General features: G+C 36.6%; 1 protein-coding gene across 13 annotated transcripts in view; it reads left to right on the forward strand.

The window, feature by feature from the left end:
- Dtnb (dystrobrevin beta) overlaps window positions 1-21,268 on the forward strand; it is a 337,086-nt gene that overhangs the window by 66,488 nt on the left and 249,330 nt on the right. For all 13 annotated transcript variants that reach the window (XR_010041328.1, XM_063231364.1, XM_063231355.1 and 10 more), the window contains exons 5-6: window positions 3,253-3,338; window positions 16,431-16,585. Coding sequence is in view for 12 of the 13 variants with exons in the window: in XM_063231364.1 (XP_063087434.1) it covers window positions 3,253-3,338; window positions 16,431-16,585 (241 nt within the window). In the remaining variant the exon portion in view is untranslated. The remainder of the gene's footprint in view (window positions 1-3,252; window positions 3,339-16,430; window positions 16,586-21,268) is intronic.

The following is a 21,268-nucleotide window of genomic DNA, read 5'->3' on the forward strand; positions in this document are numbered from 1 at the left end:
TTTGGCATGGCTGGGCAAGGAATCTCACACTCCTTTGTACCTACTCTGCTTCTCTTTTTCTGGCTGTTCTGTACTCTTTGAATGATCTTTATTCATTAAACAGATAAACATCAGTAAGGTGTTTCCCTGAGTTTTGTGAGCCACTCTAGCATATTAATCAAAGCCATGGATGGGTTGTGGGAATCCCTGGTTTATAGGTGGGTGGTCAGAAGTGGCTTCTGAAGTTGGGGACAGTCTTATGAGATTGAGTGCTCAACATGTGGGATCTGCTGCTGTCTCCAGATGGGTCATGTCGGAACTGAATCAGAGGGCACCCGGCTAGTGTCTGCTGCAAATTCACTTGTGGGGAAGTGACCTTCATGTGTCTGGGGTCAGTGTGCTGTGTGCTAAGTAAAGTGCAGGGTTGAGGGCACCATCACCTCTGAGGGCTGCTTTGAATGACAACAGGATCCTGCTTGGTTTAGGGAGACTTGACAACTTTACAGTGTTGAATTTTCCATTTCATTAACATGGTGAATCTCTTTTTTTCTTTGCGTTTGTATTTTGGAGCTTTTAGCATACAACTTTGATCATGTATTTAAAAAGAGATTTTTACCAAAGTATTTCATACTTTTTATGTTTTCATATTTCCAATTGTGTTTTGCTAGCACAGTGAAGTAATACTGGATTTTGTGTTTGACCTTGTATGCTGCTAAGTTGGTAAACTCATTTGCACTGTTTCTGTAGCTTTTTGGGGGGTAGTTTCGTTGGGATTTTCTGAAAGATGGCTATATTATTTGGAGCAACACATTTTTAATTCTTCACTTGCAATCTGTAAACTTTCATAAAAAGGAATGCAGTTATACTGCTCTTTGAATAAAAAGCTTTGTTTTTGTGAAGACTTTAAAATAGATTCAGTTTGTATAATAGATAAAAACCTAATATTCTTTTGAGTGAACTGATTAGTTTGTTTTTCAAGGAGTATTTGTATGTAAGTCAAATTGTTGACATAGCTGTTGTTTTTGTAGTTTTCTTGCTTCTCTAATGTCTATAGAATCTTCATTGATGTACTGTTTTTCACTCCTAATTTTGGTAATTCATGTTTGTCTCTCTGTTTCTCTTATTCCCCTCTCTGGCTAGAGATTTATCAGTTCTGATTCATGCAAAGAACTAGCTTTTGATTTCTTTGATTTTTTTTCTTTGTTTTGATTTCACTGTTTTAATACATACTTTCCTATTTTCTTGGTTTGCATCTAATTTGCTGTTTTATCTGGTGTCTTAAATTGGAAGGTTAGATTATTGACCTGAACCTTTTATTCTAGTATAAACATTTTTGATATTTATAAATTAAAATGTGTCCCTTTTTTGGTGATACTGGGGGTCAAAGTAACTGAGGGGATCTCTAAACTGTTAACAGCCTTAGCTCATTTTATTTATTATTTTGTTTTGGAACAAGATCTTGCTAAATTGTTCAGGCGGGACTCCAACTTGCAGTTCTCGTGACTGAGCTTCCCTCAGTGCTAGGATACAGGCATGTGCCGCTATGCCCAGCAAAAATAATCCCTATTCTTTAATTCCTCTCTTTAGGGGCTGGGGATTTAGCTCAGCGGCATAAGCACCTGCCTTGCAAGCAGGCAGTTGCAAGTTCGATCCCCGGTACCGATAAAAAAAAAAAAAATTCCTCTCTTTAGACTGAGGTTAGGTCCCTCTCTCCCTCTCCTTCTGCCTGCCATCTCCATCTTTCTCTTTGTGTCTCTATGTCTGTCCATCTCTTTAAACGTTTATTTATTTATTTATTTTTCTTTTTGAAATAAAATGGGTTTGTCTCTCTCTTTTGAGACAAAGTCTTGCATGTATTCAGACTGGCCTTGAACTTGCTTATGTAGTCCAGGCTGGCCCTGAAGTCATGGCCTCAGCCTCCCGAGTGCTAGGATTGCAGAAGTGTACCACCACACCTGACCTCTCATTCTTTTTTGTGATAGCACAGTCAGTCTGTGATAGCATGTGTGATAGCACATATGGAGCAGTACTTTTATCTGTGAAGAACTATGTATTTTTTAAAAAGCCCATCCTGAGCTGCGCTTGGTGGTGCACACCTGTAATCTCAGCACTTGGGAAGCCGAGGCAGGATTGCTGCAAGTTTGAGGCCAGCCTGGCCTACATAAGGAGTTCAAGGTCAACTTGAAATATATTGTTACACCCTATCCCAGTAAAGAAGCAAAACAAACAAAAATGAAAGCCCATTCTAATTTTATTTATCTGATTACAGAGTTTTCTGTTTTATGAATAAGCTTAATGAAGTGTAGTGATCATTCTCTGTGAGGAAGATCTGGAAACAGAGGAGCACTCCCTTAGGACAGTTAGTATAAATGGGAAGGCATTTGCTATTCAAAAGCAAGATGATATGGTTCCTTTTATTGCAAAGGTATTTTGCTTTAAGTTACTATGAAACTATGAGCACAGGCTCTATGAGAGTGACACAGACACCCGTTGTTAACTTACATACACTGACTTTAACAATCAGCAAGGGAATTTTTTTGTCTGCAGTGAACCAAGGCATGGCTGAAAGGAGCAGTAAATGTGGGTCAGGGCACCTTGGTGGCCTTGTCTAGGTTCTGTTGGTACGTGGTCTGAGTTCTTTGGGTAATTCACTTATGTTTTCTTCTTTTCATCTTTCTAGTTCATAAAAAGGAGTCAGTATTTATAATGTCCCTTTCCTTTCTCACAGTGGTGTCAGAGAAGATCTGAAACAGATATGATTAAGCTTCTTAGAATGAACACCTACATAGAGACACAAGTGTTGTTACGATGAAAACAAAGATGAATTACTATACAATCTTGGTTGCCACATGCCCTTATTGTTTAGTGCATAGCAGTAAACTTTTGTGATAGTGTCCTCATGTAAGGGACACCTTTCTGCGTTGTTCAGATCAGGTAATCCCTCAATTTTGACTATCTTAAAAACACCTCACATGTGAGTAAAATGAGTTTAATTAATAGCAATAATTCAGGTTTATCTACGTCGCGTTTGCGTTTAGAGCCAATTGAAATACTTTACAGACTGGCCTAAAACCTCATTTCAAGGTAATTCAGGTTAGCTTCAGCATTCTTCACCTAACATAGAGGAAAAAGGACAAAATCCAGGGTTTCTAAATATGGTAAAATTGTAACCTATAAGGATAGGAGTCATTTTACTGGGTGCTCAATATGTAGTGATACATTGATTGCTTTTGTGGTTGCAGAGAACAATTATTTCTAATATTTATTTTTCAGTGAGGGCCGAGGCAAGTTGACGGTATTTTCAGTTAAGGCTATGTTAGCAACCATGTGTGGTGGAAAAATGCTGGACAAATTAAGATGTAAGTATTCTCATATTATTTGAAAAAATTTACCTTCACATTAGGACTCTTCAACAGTTTTAAATGAATGTTTTTGGGATTTTGGATGATACTATGTTGAGTTTTTAGTTTTATTTATTGTATCACTTTTCAGCGGCTGGATCAGAGTGTGTGAGTTATGCCACCTAGTGTTCAGGTGGAAAAGTTGGTTGATAGAAAGGCTGATTTTTAAAAAGCTATTAAATATGTTTGCCATATTATTAAAACTATGCTTGAAGATAATTATATTGAGAGCTCTGAAAAAATAAATTGCATTGCTCTTACCAGACTTGGTCAAGTTAAGCCCTTAACTCCATACTGTTAGGTAGTATTTGCTGCAGTTAAGCTGTTCTTAGTACTCAGGGTCAGGCCCAGCAACCTTTTGGTTGTTGTTATTAATTTTGGGTTTTTGACGTTTTACTCGTCACTGGCGATAAGAATGTGGCTGGATGAAATCAAAGGATGAATTTTACCATTATTTAATCTTCCTGCTTAATGGTCTTATTTATTGTCATCAGATACCTATGCTATCCCAAACATTGGTGTAAATTTTTGCACTTTTGATATATTTTACAGAATTTTTCTTATGGAAAAAGATATTTTATGTACATATTTTACATGTATTTTTCTCATGGAATCCTTCAGAATTCCTTTGAGCAGCAAAATTCTTTCCAGATTTGTTCTTCTTTTTGTACAGGAGGCAGCATTGGGATTTTCTCTAAATTCAGAGCCCTGTTCTAAGCAACACTGTCATTTTCTGGTCTACTGGTAGTATAATGGGAGGCTGTGTGACCACAGTCCAGTGTGCAAGTGCCATGATAGAAGAGTCCAGGGAGTATGAAACTCCGTCAGGTTTCAGGGTGATGAGATTGAAGCTGCAAGTTTAATAAAGTGTTGAGTTACTCTGTGAATTTATCTGTTGAAAAAAATGGGTCATTTGTCCTACAGCATTTCTCATAAATTGGATTTTGATGATTACGTTCTTTTAATGTTTCTTTGAGCTGTTACTTTTTTTTTTTTTTTTTTTTTTGTCTTTTTTCCTTTTTATCGGTACCGGGGATCGAACTCACGACTGCCTGCTTACAAGGCAGGCGCTTATGCCGCTGAGCTAAATCTCCAGCCCCCCCCATTACTTTTTTTTAATTGAAAGATCCAGAGTCTTGATCAGATTCAAGTCCAAGTTTATTAGTAAGATCACTTCATAGGGGCATTCGCTTTCTGTGGTTTTTCTTCTATGTCACTACGACATTGAAAGTTGGATTGCTAGATGGTCTACTAAATGAGATACAGATATTCTAAAGAAGGGTCTTAGATCGTGTTATTTGGTTAAGTGTTGTCCTGCTTATCTTCATTTCAAAATCAGCTGCATTGTGGAACATATTTTTGGTTAAAAAATAGTTTTATTTAAATATTTTTCTGAGTTTTTTAAACTTTCTATCACAAAATATTCTTCTGGACTGAAATTTTTCATACTTTCTTAATGCAATATGACTTTTTCTTAGAAAGATAATATGGATGGGGGCTGGGAATTTAGCTCAGCGGCATAAGCCCTGCCTTGCAAGCAGGCAGTCGTGAGTTCGATCCCTGGTACCGACAAAAACGAAAAAGACAAAAAAAAAAAAAAAAAAGAAAGAAAGAAAGAAAGAAAGATAATATGGATGAAGTTATATTTCATACAAACACAAAAAAAGAAAGTTGGAATTTTGCCTTTTAAAAATGATAATTACAAATAAAAAAACCTGCACACCATTTTTATTATTATGGAGAGACTGGCTGAAAAACAGTGGAAAATTGATTATATAACTACATATTCTAAATGGCCCTGGAGTTTAAGTTGCTGTGATCGTAAAGCATTTGCTGCTCTTACATTGATTCAGCTCATCTGGTACATACTGGGTCATTAAAACTTTGCCATGTACAAATTTTTGCTTGAATCCTAAAATGACTACCGTACTTGTGCTATAAAAAGTACAAATTCTGCTAATAAGTATGTAAAGACTACCAGATTTTGTTTTTCATCATTTTGTTTTGTGCTGCTAGGGTTCAGACCCAAGGCCGTGAGCATGCTAGGCAAGCACTGTACCACTGAGCTCCACCTCCATCCCCAATAGCAGATTTTTTTGTTTGTTTGTTTTTGCTGTGGCTTTTAGTTGTTCATTTAACACCAAGCGACCAGCATTCAAATGGCACGAAGCACACATGCCAAGCCAGAGGGGGTTTGTCAGTGTGCTCAGAATGCCAGGTCATTGCACTGTACTCTTGATTGCTAAGCATGTTAGTCTTATTCAGTATTTTAATATTGTATATCTTCTTTATGATTGAAATTATAGTTTGTTTGCCAACCGTAGCTCTGTTTAACTTTTATTTTACTATTACCTTGCCTTTGGAATGACATAGTGAACATGCATAACCTTTTTGAGTATTGAAGCATATCCACTTTTTAATTTTAATCATTCAAGGTAGAAATTAAATTAAGATGTTACTTTTTTTTATAAGATGTTATTCTTTTAAACAAAACTCACTGATCATAATTTAAATATTTTCATCTCCTAGAGATATTATTGCCTAATACACTTAGAGCTAATTGTGAAGTTTAAGGTTCTACAGTTCTTTCTCATATTTTGAGACTATAGTTGACCGTTGAACAACACCAGGTTAAAGAACTGATCTTCCCAGTAGAAAATCCACAAATGACTTTTGATTCCCCAGAAACTTTACTAATTGCCTACTCTTGGTGGAAATTTTATCAATACTATAGTTAGCTGAGACATTTTGTATGTTCTGTGTATTATATATGACAAGAACACATGAGAGTCATGAGAGGTCACTTTGTAGTGCAATATGTAATTCCCTGGAAAAGAAAGCTGTCACAATGTTTTTATGTGGGAACTATCAGGAGTTAAGCTGCCTGTAATAGCAAGGTGTAATAGCAAGATAATAACAAATTATCTCAGTAGTTCAGGGTGTACTGCAGTTCATTTTACAGAGCTGTGTTTTTGCTTTGTTTTGTTTTGCTTTGTTTTGTTTATTTATTTTGTACTAGGGATTGAACTCACAGCCTCATGCTTGCCAGGCAGGCGCTTATGCTGCTGAGTTAAATCCCTGGCTCTGTAGCTGCATTTAATACTGTATCTGTCTTTACATTTCTTTTGACTGTAGATGTAGTCTCTGTTTGTGTAAGTTTTGATAAACTTTAACTGTTTAAATTTCTATATATATTACGGTATAGTAGACAAAATAGTCTCATCTACATATATTTTATACGTTCATGACATTTGTTTTTCTTAATTTTTTTGGTATTTGTAGTTATGAAGTTCATCTTTGAGTTTCTAAAAAAAAATCTTCAGAAATAAAAAATAAACCCTTATATAAGTGACCTTGTATAAGTTAACACTTGTGTTGTTCAAGAATTGGTTTTAGTGTGCTTTTTCATTTGTTTATTTGTGGTTACTCTTGGTGTGTTGTGTGTCCTTTATCGCCTAGCTAATGGTGATGCTGTTATTGTGTACCAGCTCTAGAAATCTCTCCTTGCTTCTGCTTCTCATATGTTGTTGACAGAGAAAACACAGTGAGTCTTCTGAGATAAAACTTAAAATCATTCTTCTGTTATGAGAGGAGTACTTGAGATCTGTGTTTGGCAGTGTTGGCTGTTGTGAGGCCCTGTCCCACTTGGTTCCTGTGTCCCTGTGAGTTGAGATGGCTGAACAGTGGTGCAGCCTAATTGCGAATTACGCTGCAGCACTAGATGGTAGCATCAGATGACGGTTCCCACTTCCCCACTCACTGTGCCGCTGTTTCAGTTCCTCCTTCCCGCTCTTCCTACTGAGTGCATTCTGTAGTGTTCTCTCTACTAATGTTTCCATTATATTAGGTTTTTCACAATATGGAATGTGCATTAACATTTTCTTTTTCTTTTTATCATTCTAATTTTTTTGCCTTTTGAGTTTGACTTTTTTCCATTTTTTGTGTTTTCTCTTACATTTTTTGTTTGATGTTTTGTTTTAATGTCAAGATAGTATTTGAGAGGGCTGGGGATTTAGCTCAGCGGCATAAGCACCTGCCTTGCAAGCAGGCAGTCCTGAGTTCAATCCCTGGTACCGATAAAAACGAAAAAGACCAAAAAAAAAAAAAAAAAAAAAAAAGGATAATATTTGAAATGACAAATACTTGTGTTTTTAGTTTGAAACATTTCTTAACCTGCTGCTACTACTGACTCAGTTTATTTATTTATTTGTTTTTGGTCCTTTTGAGACAGGGTCTCGCTATGTGGTTCAGGCTGGCCTTGAGCTCACTTTGTAGCCCTGTCTGGTCTCAGACTCGCAATGATTGTCCTGCCTCAGTTTCCTGAATGCTGGGATTACAGAAGTACGCCACTACACCCCGCTTTCCTTTTGTGTGTGTGTGTTTTCTATTTTAGAATACTACTATTGTGTCCTCAGGACCCATAAATTTATTTTTTATGAAAGTAAAAAATTATGCTAAATTTTATTGGTGAATATATTATGTAATAAAAATTAATTTTCAAAGCACTTAGGACAAAGTATCTTATAGTACTGGGTACAAATTGGTATTTTATAGTTACTTTAAAAAAATACATCTGTTCTTCAGGACCTATTTGTAGTAGCAACAGGTTAATTAGATTTTTTTTTAGATGCTTAACATTTCTGTCTCTATTTGTCATTCATTTATAGAAATGGTTCCATGATGTGGCCGTTGTATCCTAGATTGAACAGTAACTTATAACAGACTTCTAAATATAAATGATTTATAAGAGGCATACAAAATTTAATTAAAAGCATAATAAAAGCTCAGTAATGTCAGAAGCCAAAAATATAACTAATGAGAACAAAACTTGCAGACTTTAATACTCATTAGTTATTAGACCATACTTAACTCTTGATTGAACTGTGATTTATTTACATTGTCTCTATTTGTTTTCTGAGACATCCAATCTTTTCAAACTCTATGAAGTTGCACTAAAAGATAATGATTGAAAAAAAGATAATGATTAATAAAATTTCTTTAAAATTCATTTAAAAACTAGTGCTACCATCTTGAAGTGTAGTGCAATAGACCGATGGAGAAGGCTATACAAATACTCATATCCATTCTGTGGGTTATTTTGTTTATTTGAGACTCAGCATCTCATTATGTTACCCTGTCTGGCCTTGAATTCCTGGGGTCAAGCAGTCCTGCTGCCTAGCCTCGTGAATAGCTGGGACTGCAGCCCAGCACCACTGTGTCCAGCCTAAGTTTCTGGTATGTTTCTTGAAACAGTAGTATATGAAAACTTGAATTAGTTTAGTGTCCAAAAGAAAGAGCTCAGTTAAGTTTTGGGATTGAACAAAATGCCTTGAAAGTACATAAATGTCATGTGGTTTTCAACAAGAATTTATTATGCACACAGGAAAATAAATATAGTAAAATGCTAACAGACTTTCTCTGAGTTATAAGTGTACACAGGTTTTATAATAGAGAACAGAGACCTTGGATTCTGTTTTTACGCAGCATTGACTGTTCTTGCTGACACCTCAGTTGTTTGCTTCCTTGGCATTTCATTAGCAGAGTGTCACAGGCCTCCTGTTGAAGATACAGTTAAACACTTTGACCTGTTCAGAAGTTAGCCTCCTCTGCTGTGGTCATTTAGTCATCTGTCACTGCATACTTAACCTTGCTAGTTTCCGCTGGCCAGCCAGTGTCTTCAGTGGACGGGCTTCAGTGACTGTGTAATCCTAGTGGGTGATGCCTGTGTTTACATTTCTCAAATAACCAGAGTGTTTTAGAACTACAAGCAAGTAAGAAATGGTACCTTGTATTTGCATTTCATGAATAAGGTGGAAAAAAGAAGAGGAAGAAGGACAACAAAAGCCAAGGGAGGACTGGAGGTTTTTGTCAGGTTGGGAAATGGGGGCTGAATCAGCTGAAGTGTCACCTCCAACCTTATTCTGACTTAGATTAATAAATGACACAGAATTTTAGCGAGTTTGAGAATAGCGTATACAATTGGATTTAGTTGAGTGTAGGCATTACATATGTACACAAGTATACATATTTTTCTGGATTAAGTTGCTCACTTGTTTGAAAGATGACAGATGAATCATTTGCCAGGTAAAGCAAACATAAAAGGAAATGCTCTTTACCTATGACCTGGCTGTTGGGTCTGAGTAGCCCCATCACCTTGTAGAAGTGTGGGACTGGTCATATGGAGGTAAAAGGGGAGAAGTACGTGGCTAGATGCAACCAGTAAAATCAAGATTATTATCACCAGGAAAAAATAAAAGATGATAGTGATAGATCAGTAGCATTATTTTGCCCATTACACAAATAGAGTATTTTAAAAATTGCACATACACATTTAAGTACTTGGCTGTTGGGTTTTCACAAGGAAGAAAACCTACAACTGGAAATAACCATTAGGGAGTTGGCATACTTTCTTTCAGAAGCGTATAACTAAGAGTGTTCAGGGGAAGTAATTAACCACTGATCTGGGAAGTAGTTTAGTTCCTTACTGCCAGAAAAGTGTAGGGCATTGGTGAGATCCTATGGCATAAGTGCTACAGCAGGAGGCTGTTTGTATCATTGAAAGCTCCAAAAGGTTCACCATCACACCAAAAGGGTGTAGGACTTTAATTCAAAGAGTATTGGGGGTGGAGTGGGCAGGTCAAACCCAGACCCTTGTGTATGCTAAGCTTCCTCTACCATTGAGCTACACCCTGAGTTAAGTGTTTTTTGTCTTTTTCTGTTTTACCAGTACCAGGGATCGAACTCAGGACTGCCTGCTTGCAAGGCAAGCGCTTATGCTGCTGAGCTAAATCTCCAGCCCCGCTGAGTTAATTTTTAAAAATTTAAAAATTACTAGTTTAAACATTTAAACTAGTAAAAGTTACTAATTTAATTTTTAAAAGTTTTTATTAAATTTTATTGTCTCATTTACTTCTTTGCTAAGACAAAGAAATGTATGGTTTATAGTATATTCCACTTAGATTCATTATCTTGTTTCATCTAAAATTTAAGGGCCAGGATTTAGCTCAGTGGTGTAAGTGCCTGCCTGGCAAGTGTGAGATCATGAGTTCAATCCCTAGTACCAAAAATAAATAAAAATAAAATTTAAGAATTAGCAATCATTTTGTACTGTTTTTCTTATAAATAAGAGAAACCTGTCCTAAAAAAATTTGTGTCAAACTAGTAACTCAAGTAGTAATGAGTTACTTCATTATGCCTTCATTTTCTGAACAAAGCAGTTATTTTTTTATTAAATAGTATGCTGTTTGTTCTCTCCTTGTATGGACATACTATGTTATAGTTCCTTTTTCATGAATTAAAATTTTATTACTTGAAATCTATTCATATAACAAATATAATTGAAAATAATACTTTTTGGGTGTGATTAGTCATGTGATTGTCTTGGTACTCTCTTTTATTACTCCAAAGAAGTAAGATGTTGATTTGTTGATTTGGGTCTAGACATAGGTATTTTTGTGATTGTTATACATATGTATATTTATATTCTTGATAGATAAAACTTGTAGTCCTGAAATTTCTACTGCTAGTGGCTAGAAATTACTTTTTAGTTTATTAACTATAAATACATTGATTAGCAACATAAAACTTAACTAACAGTAGTTGAAATATATTGTAATTTATTTTTTCTCATATGGAATAAGTCCAAAGACTGTTAAGTTCAGAGTTGACACTATGCCCTAAGGATGTTGAAAGATTCCAGTTTTTCCTACCTTCCTGCTGTGGTAGGTACCTGGCTTTCTTCCTTAGGGTAATAAAGTCATTCCAGGCTTCACAGAGTCATTCAAGGCAGAAGAAAGAGGGAATTACCTGTATCAGAAAAATAAAAGGTTACTGAGAAATCCACTCAAGTTACAGTGTGTAAAAGCAGACTGGAAGTTTTGTGGTGTCAGTAGGCTCCTCTGCCATTCTAAACACAGTCAGGGTTCACTGAGCAAAAGAGGAAGGATGTATTGAGTGGGGGCCTTAAAGTGCCCGCCACATCTCAAGTTGATGTTGTACCCCCAAAACGAGCCCCCAAAATGGTGTCCAAAAAATGGGGCAAGATATCTTTTTTAAAGAAAAAGGAGCACTTTTTATTTATCCTAGCACCAGCGACACAGTACAGTTGGAGTTTGTAAGGCTGTGTAACTCGCTTAAAATTTTGACAGACTTTTATAGAAAGGACAATTACAAAGTAAATGATTTATGGGTGTGGATCAGGAATGAGGAAATCCTTTGTTTCCCTTTGCTTGAGGATAGAGAAGATTCCCAGGAATTTACAGTCCTTTGTCAGCTAATTTCAGCATTTAATTTGGATTACATCTGTCAAAGTTTGCAGAGGGGAACAATGGTTAACATATCAATCAGGTCACGCAGGAAGATGGCGCATACAGAACAGTGTGATGGCACTACAGTTGTTTTACAACAATGTGGTTGGTGCCCCAGGGTGTCTGGTTGTAGAAAATAGTTGTGTTTGCAAAGGGAATTAACAAGTAATTTGATCATATAACTTGGGCATTGGCAAACATAACACAGGATGATGAAGCTCTTTTTGTTAGTGTGCAGCAGTTGACCATTCAGATTTATTTTTGTTTGAGACGTGACTTCCCTATGTAGTGTAGTTCAGGTGGCTTTGAATTTGCTAAGTTGCCCAAATTAGCCTCAGAGTCATGGAGATTGTTTTGCCCCAGGCTCTTACGTGCTGGGATTATAGATCTACAGCACCATACCCAGCCTCCAGTCAGATTTAATGCATAATTATTTGCTACATTATAAGAATAGCAGCCAGCTATTTAAAGGTTGACTCATACTCTTTCTTTAGTTGAAGAACATCACATATTCCATCAGTGGTGACATTTCACAACTTTCTATTTGCTGTCCTTCTTAAACTGTGGCCCAGGCCTTTCTGTCTGCAGTGTGGTTCTTCTTGAAAAATTGCCTACAGTCCAGATACAGTTACAGTCAGAGCTAATAGGATGTTGGTCTTTGATTTGCTATTTTACTCAGGGTCTTCAGCATTTTCCCAAGCTAGAAATTTAGAATACCTATAACTTTAAATATTCCTTTGTCCCTGGTCCAGTTTGCCATCAACTGCCATTCCTACCATGGAAATGTCTTGGATTTGACCCCATCTCCGGTATGGTTACTACTCTGACGTAGTCTCTGACTTGCACATTTTTGCGTTATTGACAAGGTTTTCTCCAATTCTGATCTTCCTCTTTTAGTCATCGTCAGTAACAGTCAAATCATCATTATAATCCCTCACCCCAGGCCTAAGACATTGAGTGCAGAGTCTTTTTTTTTTAACTTTTTTTTTTTTTAACTTTTTATCGGTACCAGGGATTGAACTCACGACTACCTGCTTGCAAGGCAGGTGCTTATGCCGCTGAGCTAAATCCCCAGCCCCTGAGTGCAGAGTCTTGCACATTTTAGACAGGTGCTTCACTGAGCTCCTAGCTCAAATCTTGAAGTCTGGCTTTCTAAACATTTCATCCCCACTCAGAAGTTTGAAAGCCAAATCCACATTGCCTTTATCTCTGAGTTTTCTTTTCTAACAAGAATATTCTTCTTCTTCTTCTTTTTTTTTTTTAAACCGGTACCAGGGATCGAACTCGCGAGCAGGCACTTGTAAGGCAGGCACTTATGCCGCTGAGCTAAAGTCCCAGCCCCAAGAATATTCTTCTTAATACATCATTATTTCATAGTCAGGACGTTCTCCTCAGTTCCCTGTTCCCTGTTTACACGGGAATAACAACCACACTGTAGATTCCTGCCCACGGGACTTTGCTCCCTCTCTTCTCTAGCTGTGACTCTTGGTCCCACCTTCGCCTGTTTCACTTCATCATTCCAAATCCCAGCTTTTAGGGCCCAGGTTCCTGCCTTTTTTTTTTTTTTTTTTAAACATTCTTGATAATTTCTTTTTCTGAGTGTTGTCATATCTACTTCTGTCTTTTTTTATCTATTAATATTTCACAATTGGACCAATTCCTTTAAATCTGTTTTTGGGAGAATCTGTCAATTTGATTTTTTGCTTTCCATTTTCCTTCATCTAGAGCTATGCTGTTTATTATATAGAATAGACATAATTACATCTTCTTTGCAGAATCAGTCTGTCTCTCTCTGTCTTTCTTTGTCTCCCTTTCTCTCCTCTCTTACAGGAGTTGAACTCACAACTTTACACTTGCCAGGCAGGTGCCGTGTCACTGAGCTGTATCTCCAGCCCACTACATTTTTTTTTTAACTCTAATATTTCTGATTCATCCTTTTTTTATTATTTGTGGTTTTGGTTTTATATTCATAATGTCTTTTGTTTGTTATGCTTATTTTCAAGTTCTTAGTCTGTTTTAGTAAAATGCCTTTTTTTTTTTTTTTGTTTTTTGAGTTTTTTTGAGTACATGGGATTGAACTCACACTTGCCAGGTAGGTACTGTACCACTGAGCTATATCCCTGGCCGTAGTAGTATGCTTTTTAAAATTGATACTATGTTATCTTGTTTGCTGATTTTTGTATATTCCTTATATTTTCATGTCGACTCTAAATTATATCTTAAAGGAAAATGGAATCATGAAATTTACTTTGGGTCAGATAGGTGTGGGTTTAAGACTTGATTTGGTTACTTACTAACTTTTGGACCATAAGTAAATCAGTCTTGCTATGCTATATTATCATTATCTATAATTTTTTTTTTGGTGATATAGGAGATTGAACCTAGAGGCACTCTATCACTGAACTGCATCTCCGGTCTCCTCCATCCTCATTTTAAATGTATTTATATTTTAATACATTCTTGCTAGGTTACCTAGACAGGACTTGAACTTTCTGTTCTTTTTTTGCCTCAGCTTCTTAAAGTGTTGAGATTACAGGTGTATACCCATGGTGCCCTACATCTATTAATTTTAAATAATTATGTGTGTGCTTACGTGCATCCTCACACGTACACCTTTTAATGAGAGTACAACAAGGCAGTATTTGGTGTAATGTACAGGTTCAGGGTTTGTTACGTGAACTCAGAAACTCCACTGATAGGGTTTTAAAGTTGGAGTTTATTTTATGATAGTGTCTTGAAGTTTATTTTTGTTTTTTCCATATAAGAAGTCTAGAAGTAGTTCAGGCTACTTTGGAAACCTCATGTTCTTCTGGAACCCAATTCTGTTTTTCTTTTCTGTCACTAGTACATGATTTCTGTGTCAAGGTGGAGATTGCTGCATACACTGAAGGGTGTTGAAGCTTCTTGAGTTATTGCTGTATTCCATAAGGCACAAGGAAGAAGACGCTAAGGGGAAAGGCCTGAGGCCTGCCTTCCGGACAGTTTGCACTCTTTTAACTTTTATGTATCTCATAATCCTTGTTGCTTATATCTGATTGGTCAGCACTTAATACATGACCATACCTTGCTAAGGGGAGACTGGGTAATTTCTTCTGTTGGGTGTATTGCTGCACAAAATGAAATCAAGTGTTTTTCCTTAGCAGAAGAGGAGGACAACGAATATTGAATGACTACTGGCAGGTAGAGTTTAGTGCCTGGCTCATTGTAGGGCTTAACAAAAATATCTTTTTACCTCCTTCTTCATGTTGAATTAGGATCAGTATATTTTGTAATTCTTCTTTGGTTCATCTGAATCTTGTTTTTCCAGCTGTAGAAAAATTTGTTGGGGAGAAGATACCATACTACTTTGTTGTGTTTTAAAACACTTGACATAGTGCCTAGTAGTTGAACCATGTAGCAAGAATTCAGTTGGTATTTTTTAATTAATTGATTTTATTTTTCACTAAAGCATACTTATTTTAACCTCTCATTGAATTTCCACTTCCCCACCCCATGTCGGTAGTTAATATTTTTCTTTCAACTGAAAGCCAGGAGCATTTGTGAGGATATACTGAAGATTTTCATTCCTTTAAAAATTTCCTGTTTTCTTATGCCTTAAAAATTGCCCTATGGACTGATAAGGTAACATTTCATAATTTTTAATTTTTTTCTTTTTGATACTGGGAATCGAACTCAGGACCTCATGCTTAATCAGGCATACACTTTGGCCCTTTTTGTTGTTGTTTTTTCCTTTTTTAAAATAATTTTTGGATTACTGTATTTAAAATATTTTTGTGTTCACTTAGTGCTTTAGGATGAAGTCCCTAAATTGAACCTAAAAAGTAATATTTACAGGTATATTTTGTATATTATAGATACTACTTTCTCATATGCCTGTTCATTATATATATATGGATGAAGTTTTAAAAATACTGTTTGAAAAGCCTCAGAAAATGATTTTTTGTGCATATTTAATTCATTAGCTTTGTTTTATAAGGAAGCTCAATAGTTTGAAGAAATGCTTAGATCATATTTGTTTGTCAAGTTGTCCTGTTCCCCCAGCCCAAATGTGGAAGAAAAGAGGGGAATAAGTACAATATAAACTTTGCATTAAGATAAAGAAATAGTAATATAACTGGCCATCTGGCTGGCTAGACTTTATATAAAATAGGGTTCTATTGTGTCAGTGTCTTGTATGTAATCTTCTAAATTCTGCTTTGGAACTCACTAAATTCAGTATTTTAAACATTTATTTGTGCTTCTGTCAGATTTACCCCTTTACAGGTATACAATTACATTAGTACCTGAATATACAAATAGAATATAATTTCTTTAATCATTAATTGTCACCAGTATGCTAAATATTCATATACTCAGACATGCATATGTCTCATATCATAGATATAAAGAGGTAAAAATATGCTACTAAAAATGATTATTGGAATACAACAAGACATACATGAATCAATTAAAGTTATTAAGTCATATATACTCAGAAAGAGTAGATAAGTGGACATACGTGAAAAGGTTATTTGATGTGGTGTTTCAGTATAAAGTTAAGTGCATGAAATCCAGAGGCCTTGTTGTCAAAGTAACTACACAGTCTTAATGATAATAGTTTTAGTATTAGCTAAAAATCATAATAACTTCATAGTACTTTTTTAATGATTTTTTTTTACTGGTTACAGATAACAGAACCATTTATTTAAAAAAAAAAACTTGATATTTTCTTATACTTTGACTTTATTTGGTTTTGTTCTCATAGATGTTTTCTCCCAGATGTCAGATTCCAATGGCTTACTGATATTTAGCAAGTTTGACCAGTTTCTGAAGGAAGTTCTGAAGCTCCCCACAGCTGTCTTTGAAGGGCCATCTTTTGGTTACACAGAGCATTCAGTCCGCACCTGTTTTCCACAGCAGGTAAGGACAGTTTGATAGGATCCAGCTCCAGGGGCCTCATTTATTTCTCTACCTTCTAACAGATTTTACCAGATCACTTCCAGTCTAGGATATAAAGTCTTGCGTAGGGGAGGAATAAAGAGCTTCGGGGAGGGGGTGGGTGGATGGAGAATGGGGGGGGGATAAAAATTCACCTGAGAACTCTTTTGTTAGGGAAGGGGGATGCATTTTCTAATAAAAAAATAAAGAGGTATTATTGCATGTTGCTACTGGATGTATAATATCTTACCAAGTAAGTCTTTGAACTGTCAAATACAGGAATTTTGACATAAAACTATAGCAATATTGGGTCATTCTTTCCCAAACACCAGAGACACAGAATACTGTACCACTCTCAGCTGCCAGCATAAAATCTTTCAGATTGTGCTGTCACTTTTGTGGCAGAAGATGGGTTTGGTTTCCTTTTGTGGTTCTCATCTAGAATTTGGTTTGAGAATACTGAGATCTTAATAATACAAAATGTAGCATTGATTTGTTAAGGTAGAGGTTAGGTCAGAAAAGCTTAAGGCTATACTTACAAATGGAAAGTGTATTCTCAGAAGATAGTTACTAGTCACTAAAGGAAGCAGCAATTTACAGTTGGATAAGCCTATTTGACATTGCATTGTCACCAATAAAGAAATACACTGACACATGGATGCACTGAGAAGTACAGTATCCTTTTTCTAGTCCTCTTGCATCTTGGGGACTGACATACAAACCTAGAATTTCTGTACTCTGACTGGATTGTACACTTAAAACATGTCAGTGTTATGAAACACATAGCCAGTGACTATCGAGGAATGCTCAGACTCGATGAGTATAAAGTGATGTGGATAGTGAATGCAACTTACTGTCCACAGGTTTTTACTTGGGACACAACTGAGACAAATGGAAAACTTGAAGCTAAATACGAGTATGTTCTGTCAGTGAATGTTAATTCCTTGATTTTAATATTTGTGTTTAGTTAATGACAGAGATTGCCTTGAATTTTAAGAAATTCATTCTGAAGTCTTCAGGGGTAAAACCACTTTACCCTGCAGTGTTGTTACAACAGTCTGGGTTACCAGAAAATGGTATTTGTTTGGTAATCTTTTCCAGTATTCCTAGAAGTCTGAGTTTATGTAAAAATAAAATATTAAAATATGCAAAGAAGTAATCTGCAAACCTGTGATACTTCGATTCAAAACTGTGTATGTAACATACATAAATGCCTTTTTATATTTAAAGTTAAGAATTCATACTTATCCAAGTGCAGACTTTAGCAGTTTATAGTTTGTTTCCATCACTCAGCGTTTGCACTGAAAGTGGCACCCATAACAACAGAGACATTTTTATAAACAAAGTAACTTCTGAGATGTTCCTCCAAGATTCATGCACACTTCAGCTGATTGGTTTTATGTACATTTTTGTATTAGTCCACTACTTTTTCTCTTATTTCTTAGCATAAATGACAGTATCAGCTTTTAGCACATTAAAAATATCTTCATCCTTCAGTTTATTCTAATAAAACCTAGCTTGCAGTTTCCTCCTGAGTATGTTTCAAATGTAAGGCTGTCCACACTTACCCTGGAACAGGAGTGTCCTGTAGGTATACCCTGCAGTGATGCCAGTGAGGACCAGCTTGTCAGAGGAGCCCCGCTGGCTCTTCTGCTCCTTCTGCTGCTGCTCTCTTATAGTGGTGTCAGTAACCCAGACAGTTGCCACACAGCACTGTAGGGTGACCTGATCGATGATACACACATGGCTCTTCACACACGACGTGTGCCGGAGGTCAGGCTGGATGCTGTTAGGATCTCAGGATGCTGCTCTTTAGTCAGAAAGTGTCCAGAAGGACGTGGGAAATACCAGTGAAGAACAGCGTCTGACAAGTGGATGACAGTTCTGAGGGTTCTAAACCTAACCTTTGATTTAATGTGAATCTGAGAAAAGTGATAAGAATTTCATGCTGAAATACCAGTTTGAAATATTGAGGACATTTTAAAAATTATATTTTTTAATTCTAAGAATCCAGTGTAGGAATTTGGGGGGGAGTGGCATTGTAGGTAAACCTAGGACCTTCAACATGCCGTACAGCAGCTCCACCCCTGGTTTACACAGCCTCAGGCTCCTGTAGGATTCTTCAGGTTCCCTATGGCGTGCATGGTTGCCAGGCTTTTCAACTCATAACCCAGGTGTTGCTTTTTGCCTGCTTTAGATTCCTATTTAAAAAAAAAAAATCTGTCTGCATTTTGAAATACATCAGATTTAGAAAAATTTGACAAGTTCTTCTCAGTCTAGAGAAACTTAAGTTTTCCTCGGTTCTTAAAGAAGCCTCAGAAGAAATGGAAACTACTGATGGAATGACCAAAAAGGAACAGGAGGGCTGAGGGAGGAGGGGGAAGAGAGGCTCTCTGGACAGCATGCCGAAACTTAATGGGTTTTGGTTTCTCTTGGAAACCGCCTCTCCCCCCTCGCACTATTGGTTCCTTGCAGCAAGTTTCTTGAATGCACTTTTCTTCTGGCTCATCTGCCATTAGACAGCAGCACACCAAAGCGAGGTGGAGATTGCACTGTTGGTTCTCGGGCAGTTTTCCTCCTTACATTAATGTTCAGGATGAACAGAGACTCTGGGATGATCACAGTTAAAGAGAAAGTACAGATACCTTAAGACAGAACTAGAAGTCCTAGAGCACCTTCCTTTAGGGAAGGAATTGGTTGGTTCATTTTCTGCAGCATCTCTACTGTGATGATGAATCTGTGGCTGTGGGTAAAAGATCTATGCAAACATCTGCCTCCATGCTAAAACAGTTGATTAATGAGGTTATCTGCGGATCAGATAATTAGTTTTGATAAAACTGCTTCATGCTGAAAATTGCATTGCCTTTCTCACCAAGAGGGAAACAAGTGTCAGTGTTTAAGGCTGAAGGGTATCTTCTGGCAGTGCCTCTTGGAAGTGCCCGTGGAGATTTCATCGTGCTGATATCAGTGTGTGAGTGTTTTTGTTTGGTCCATTTACAGAGCTGCTTAGGTTTTTAGTGGTTGTTCCAAGCTTGTTTTCCTCATGTAACTTGTTCTTAAATGCATAGTTTTATAATATGTATAGTTCTCCAGTAATATATGTGTTGCAGACCTCAGAAATGATATTTTAAAAAATGGTATGAAGAGAATTATTATACATGTTGGTTTATTCTAGTATAGTTTTAATTCTTTTTCAAAACATACTTGTTTATGTTTTTATAACTTACCCAAAATAAGTCTGTGGATGGATATGATACAGTATTATGGGTGCATCTTACGTGACTGCCATGGTCTTGAAGCTTAACTGCCGGGATTGCCCTTAGTAGACCTACCTGATTTTTATGCACAGTTCTTCACCAGAGTGTAAGTAGATAAAACCAGTAGAGGCACAGGCGGGGCTTTCCAGGCTGATCCTGGTTCCTGTATACTCCTGATTCTGATGTAGTTTTACATAAATGAGGACCATTCCAGCCAGAATACAGTCCTGTTTGTACTGGCCTATAAATACAAGCCTCTTTCTAACCCAAAGTGTAGTGACTCATCTGTTCTTGCTGCCCAGGACCATCCTACTGCAGTAATTCCCTCAAGAAATTGTGCTTTATGTAGTCCTAGATCTGTCTGCCTCATTGTCTTTGGTCTCCCACCAGCACCTTGGGGTTGGTACCTGTACACTAGGACTGAGTTGTTGTGAAACATTAGTAGTTTTTAAAAAGCAAGGAAATTTAAAAACTTTTATAAATTAATTCGACAGAACCCAGTGATTAAAATATGTACAATTCAGCAGCTGATACCAAATGTGGGTGAAGATTTGAAGTAACTAGAATTCTTACACAAACCATTTTGGAAGAAACCCTAGTGGTTTCTTATAAATCTAAATAAAACTCAACTGTGGCTTAGCTGCTTCAGTCCCTTCTCCTCCCCTTCCTTCGCTTCCCTTTCTCTTCCTCACTCCTTCCTTGTATTGGGGATCAAATTGATTACATCTGGGATTTACTTCAAAGTGATTGCAGTTGGCGCCGAGAGAAATAAACCCTTATAGTCCCAGCACTTTGGGAGGCTGAGGCAAGAGAATCACAAGCTTAAACCCGTCTTGAGCAATTTAGACCCTGTCTCAAAATAAAAAATAAACAGGGCCTTGTAACTTAGTGCTAAACCGTTGGATTTAATCCTCAGGACTCTCCTCCCCCTCAAAAAAAGTAGTTGGAGAGAGTTTAAAAGCACAAATGAAATAAAATTATTCAGGTTGAGGATTTTTGCAGCTAGCGGGTGTTATACTATTGTGTCTACTTTGGTATATTTTAAATTTTTCAATGACTGAAAAAATTCTAGCTGTAAATTAATGATACAATTGTGTGAACATACTGCAGTGCTAATTAGAACACTGCAAGTCTAGCCCAATATTTTGGTGAGTAGACCAGGTGTATTATTTGTCAGAGTTTATAAACTAACAAACTCACTTCAGAAATTTAAAGGTTAATAAAAATAAGTAGTAAATATATTTCAATTTCTCTCATTTTTCTGCAGACTTCAGAGTTTTGGGTAAGGGTTGTGTTTTTTGCTTGAAAGATGGTTTGCCTTGTTTTATTACTTAGTTTCTAAGGACTTGTATTTAACTTAGTTTAAATAGTCCAGCCAACCCTCAGGGGAACTTTAGATTCGGTGTCT

This window comes from Cavia porcellus, unplaced genomic scaffold, assembly GCF_034190915.1.
Source record: "Cavia porcellus strain 051 isolate PalLab524CR breed Dunkin Hartley unplaced genomic scaffold, mCavPor4.1 scaffold_1, whole genome shotgun sequence".
Classification (NCBI taxonomy): domain Eukaryota; kingdom Metazoa; phylum Chordata; class Mammalia; order Rodentia; family Caviidae; genus Cavia; species Cavia porcellus.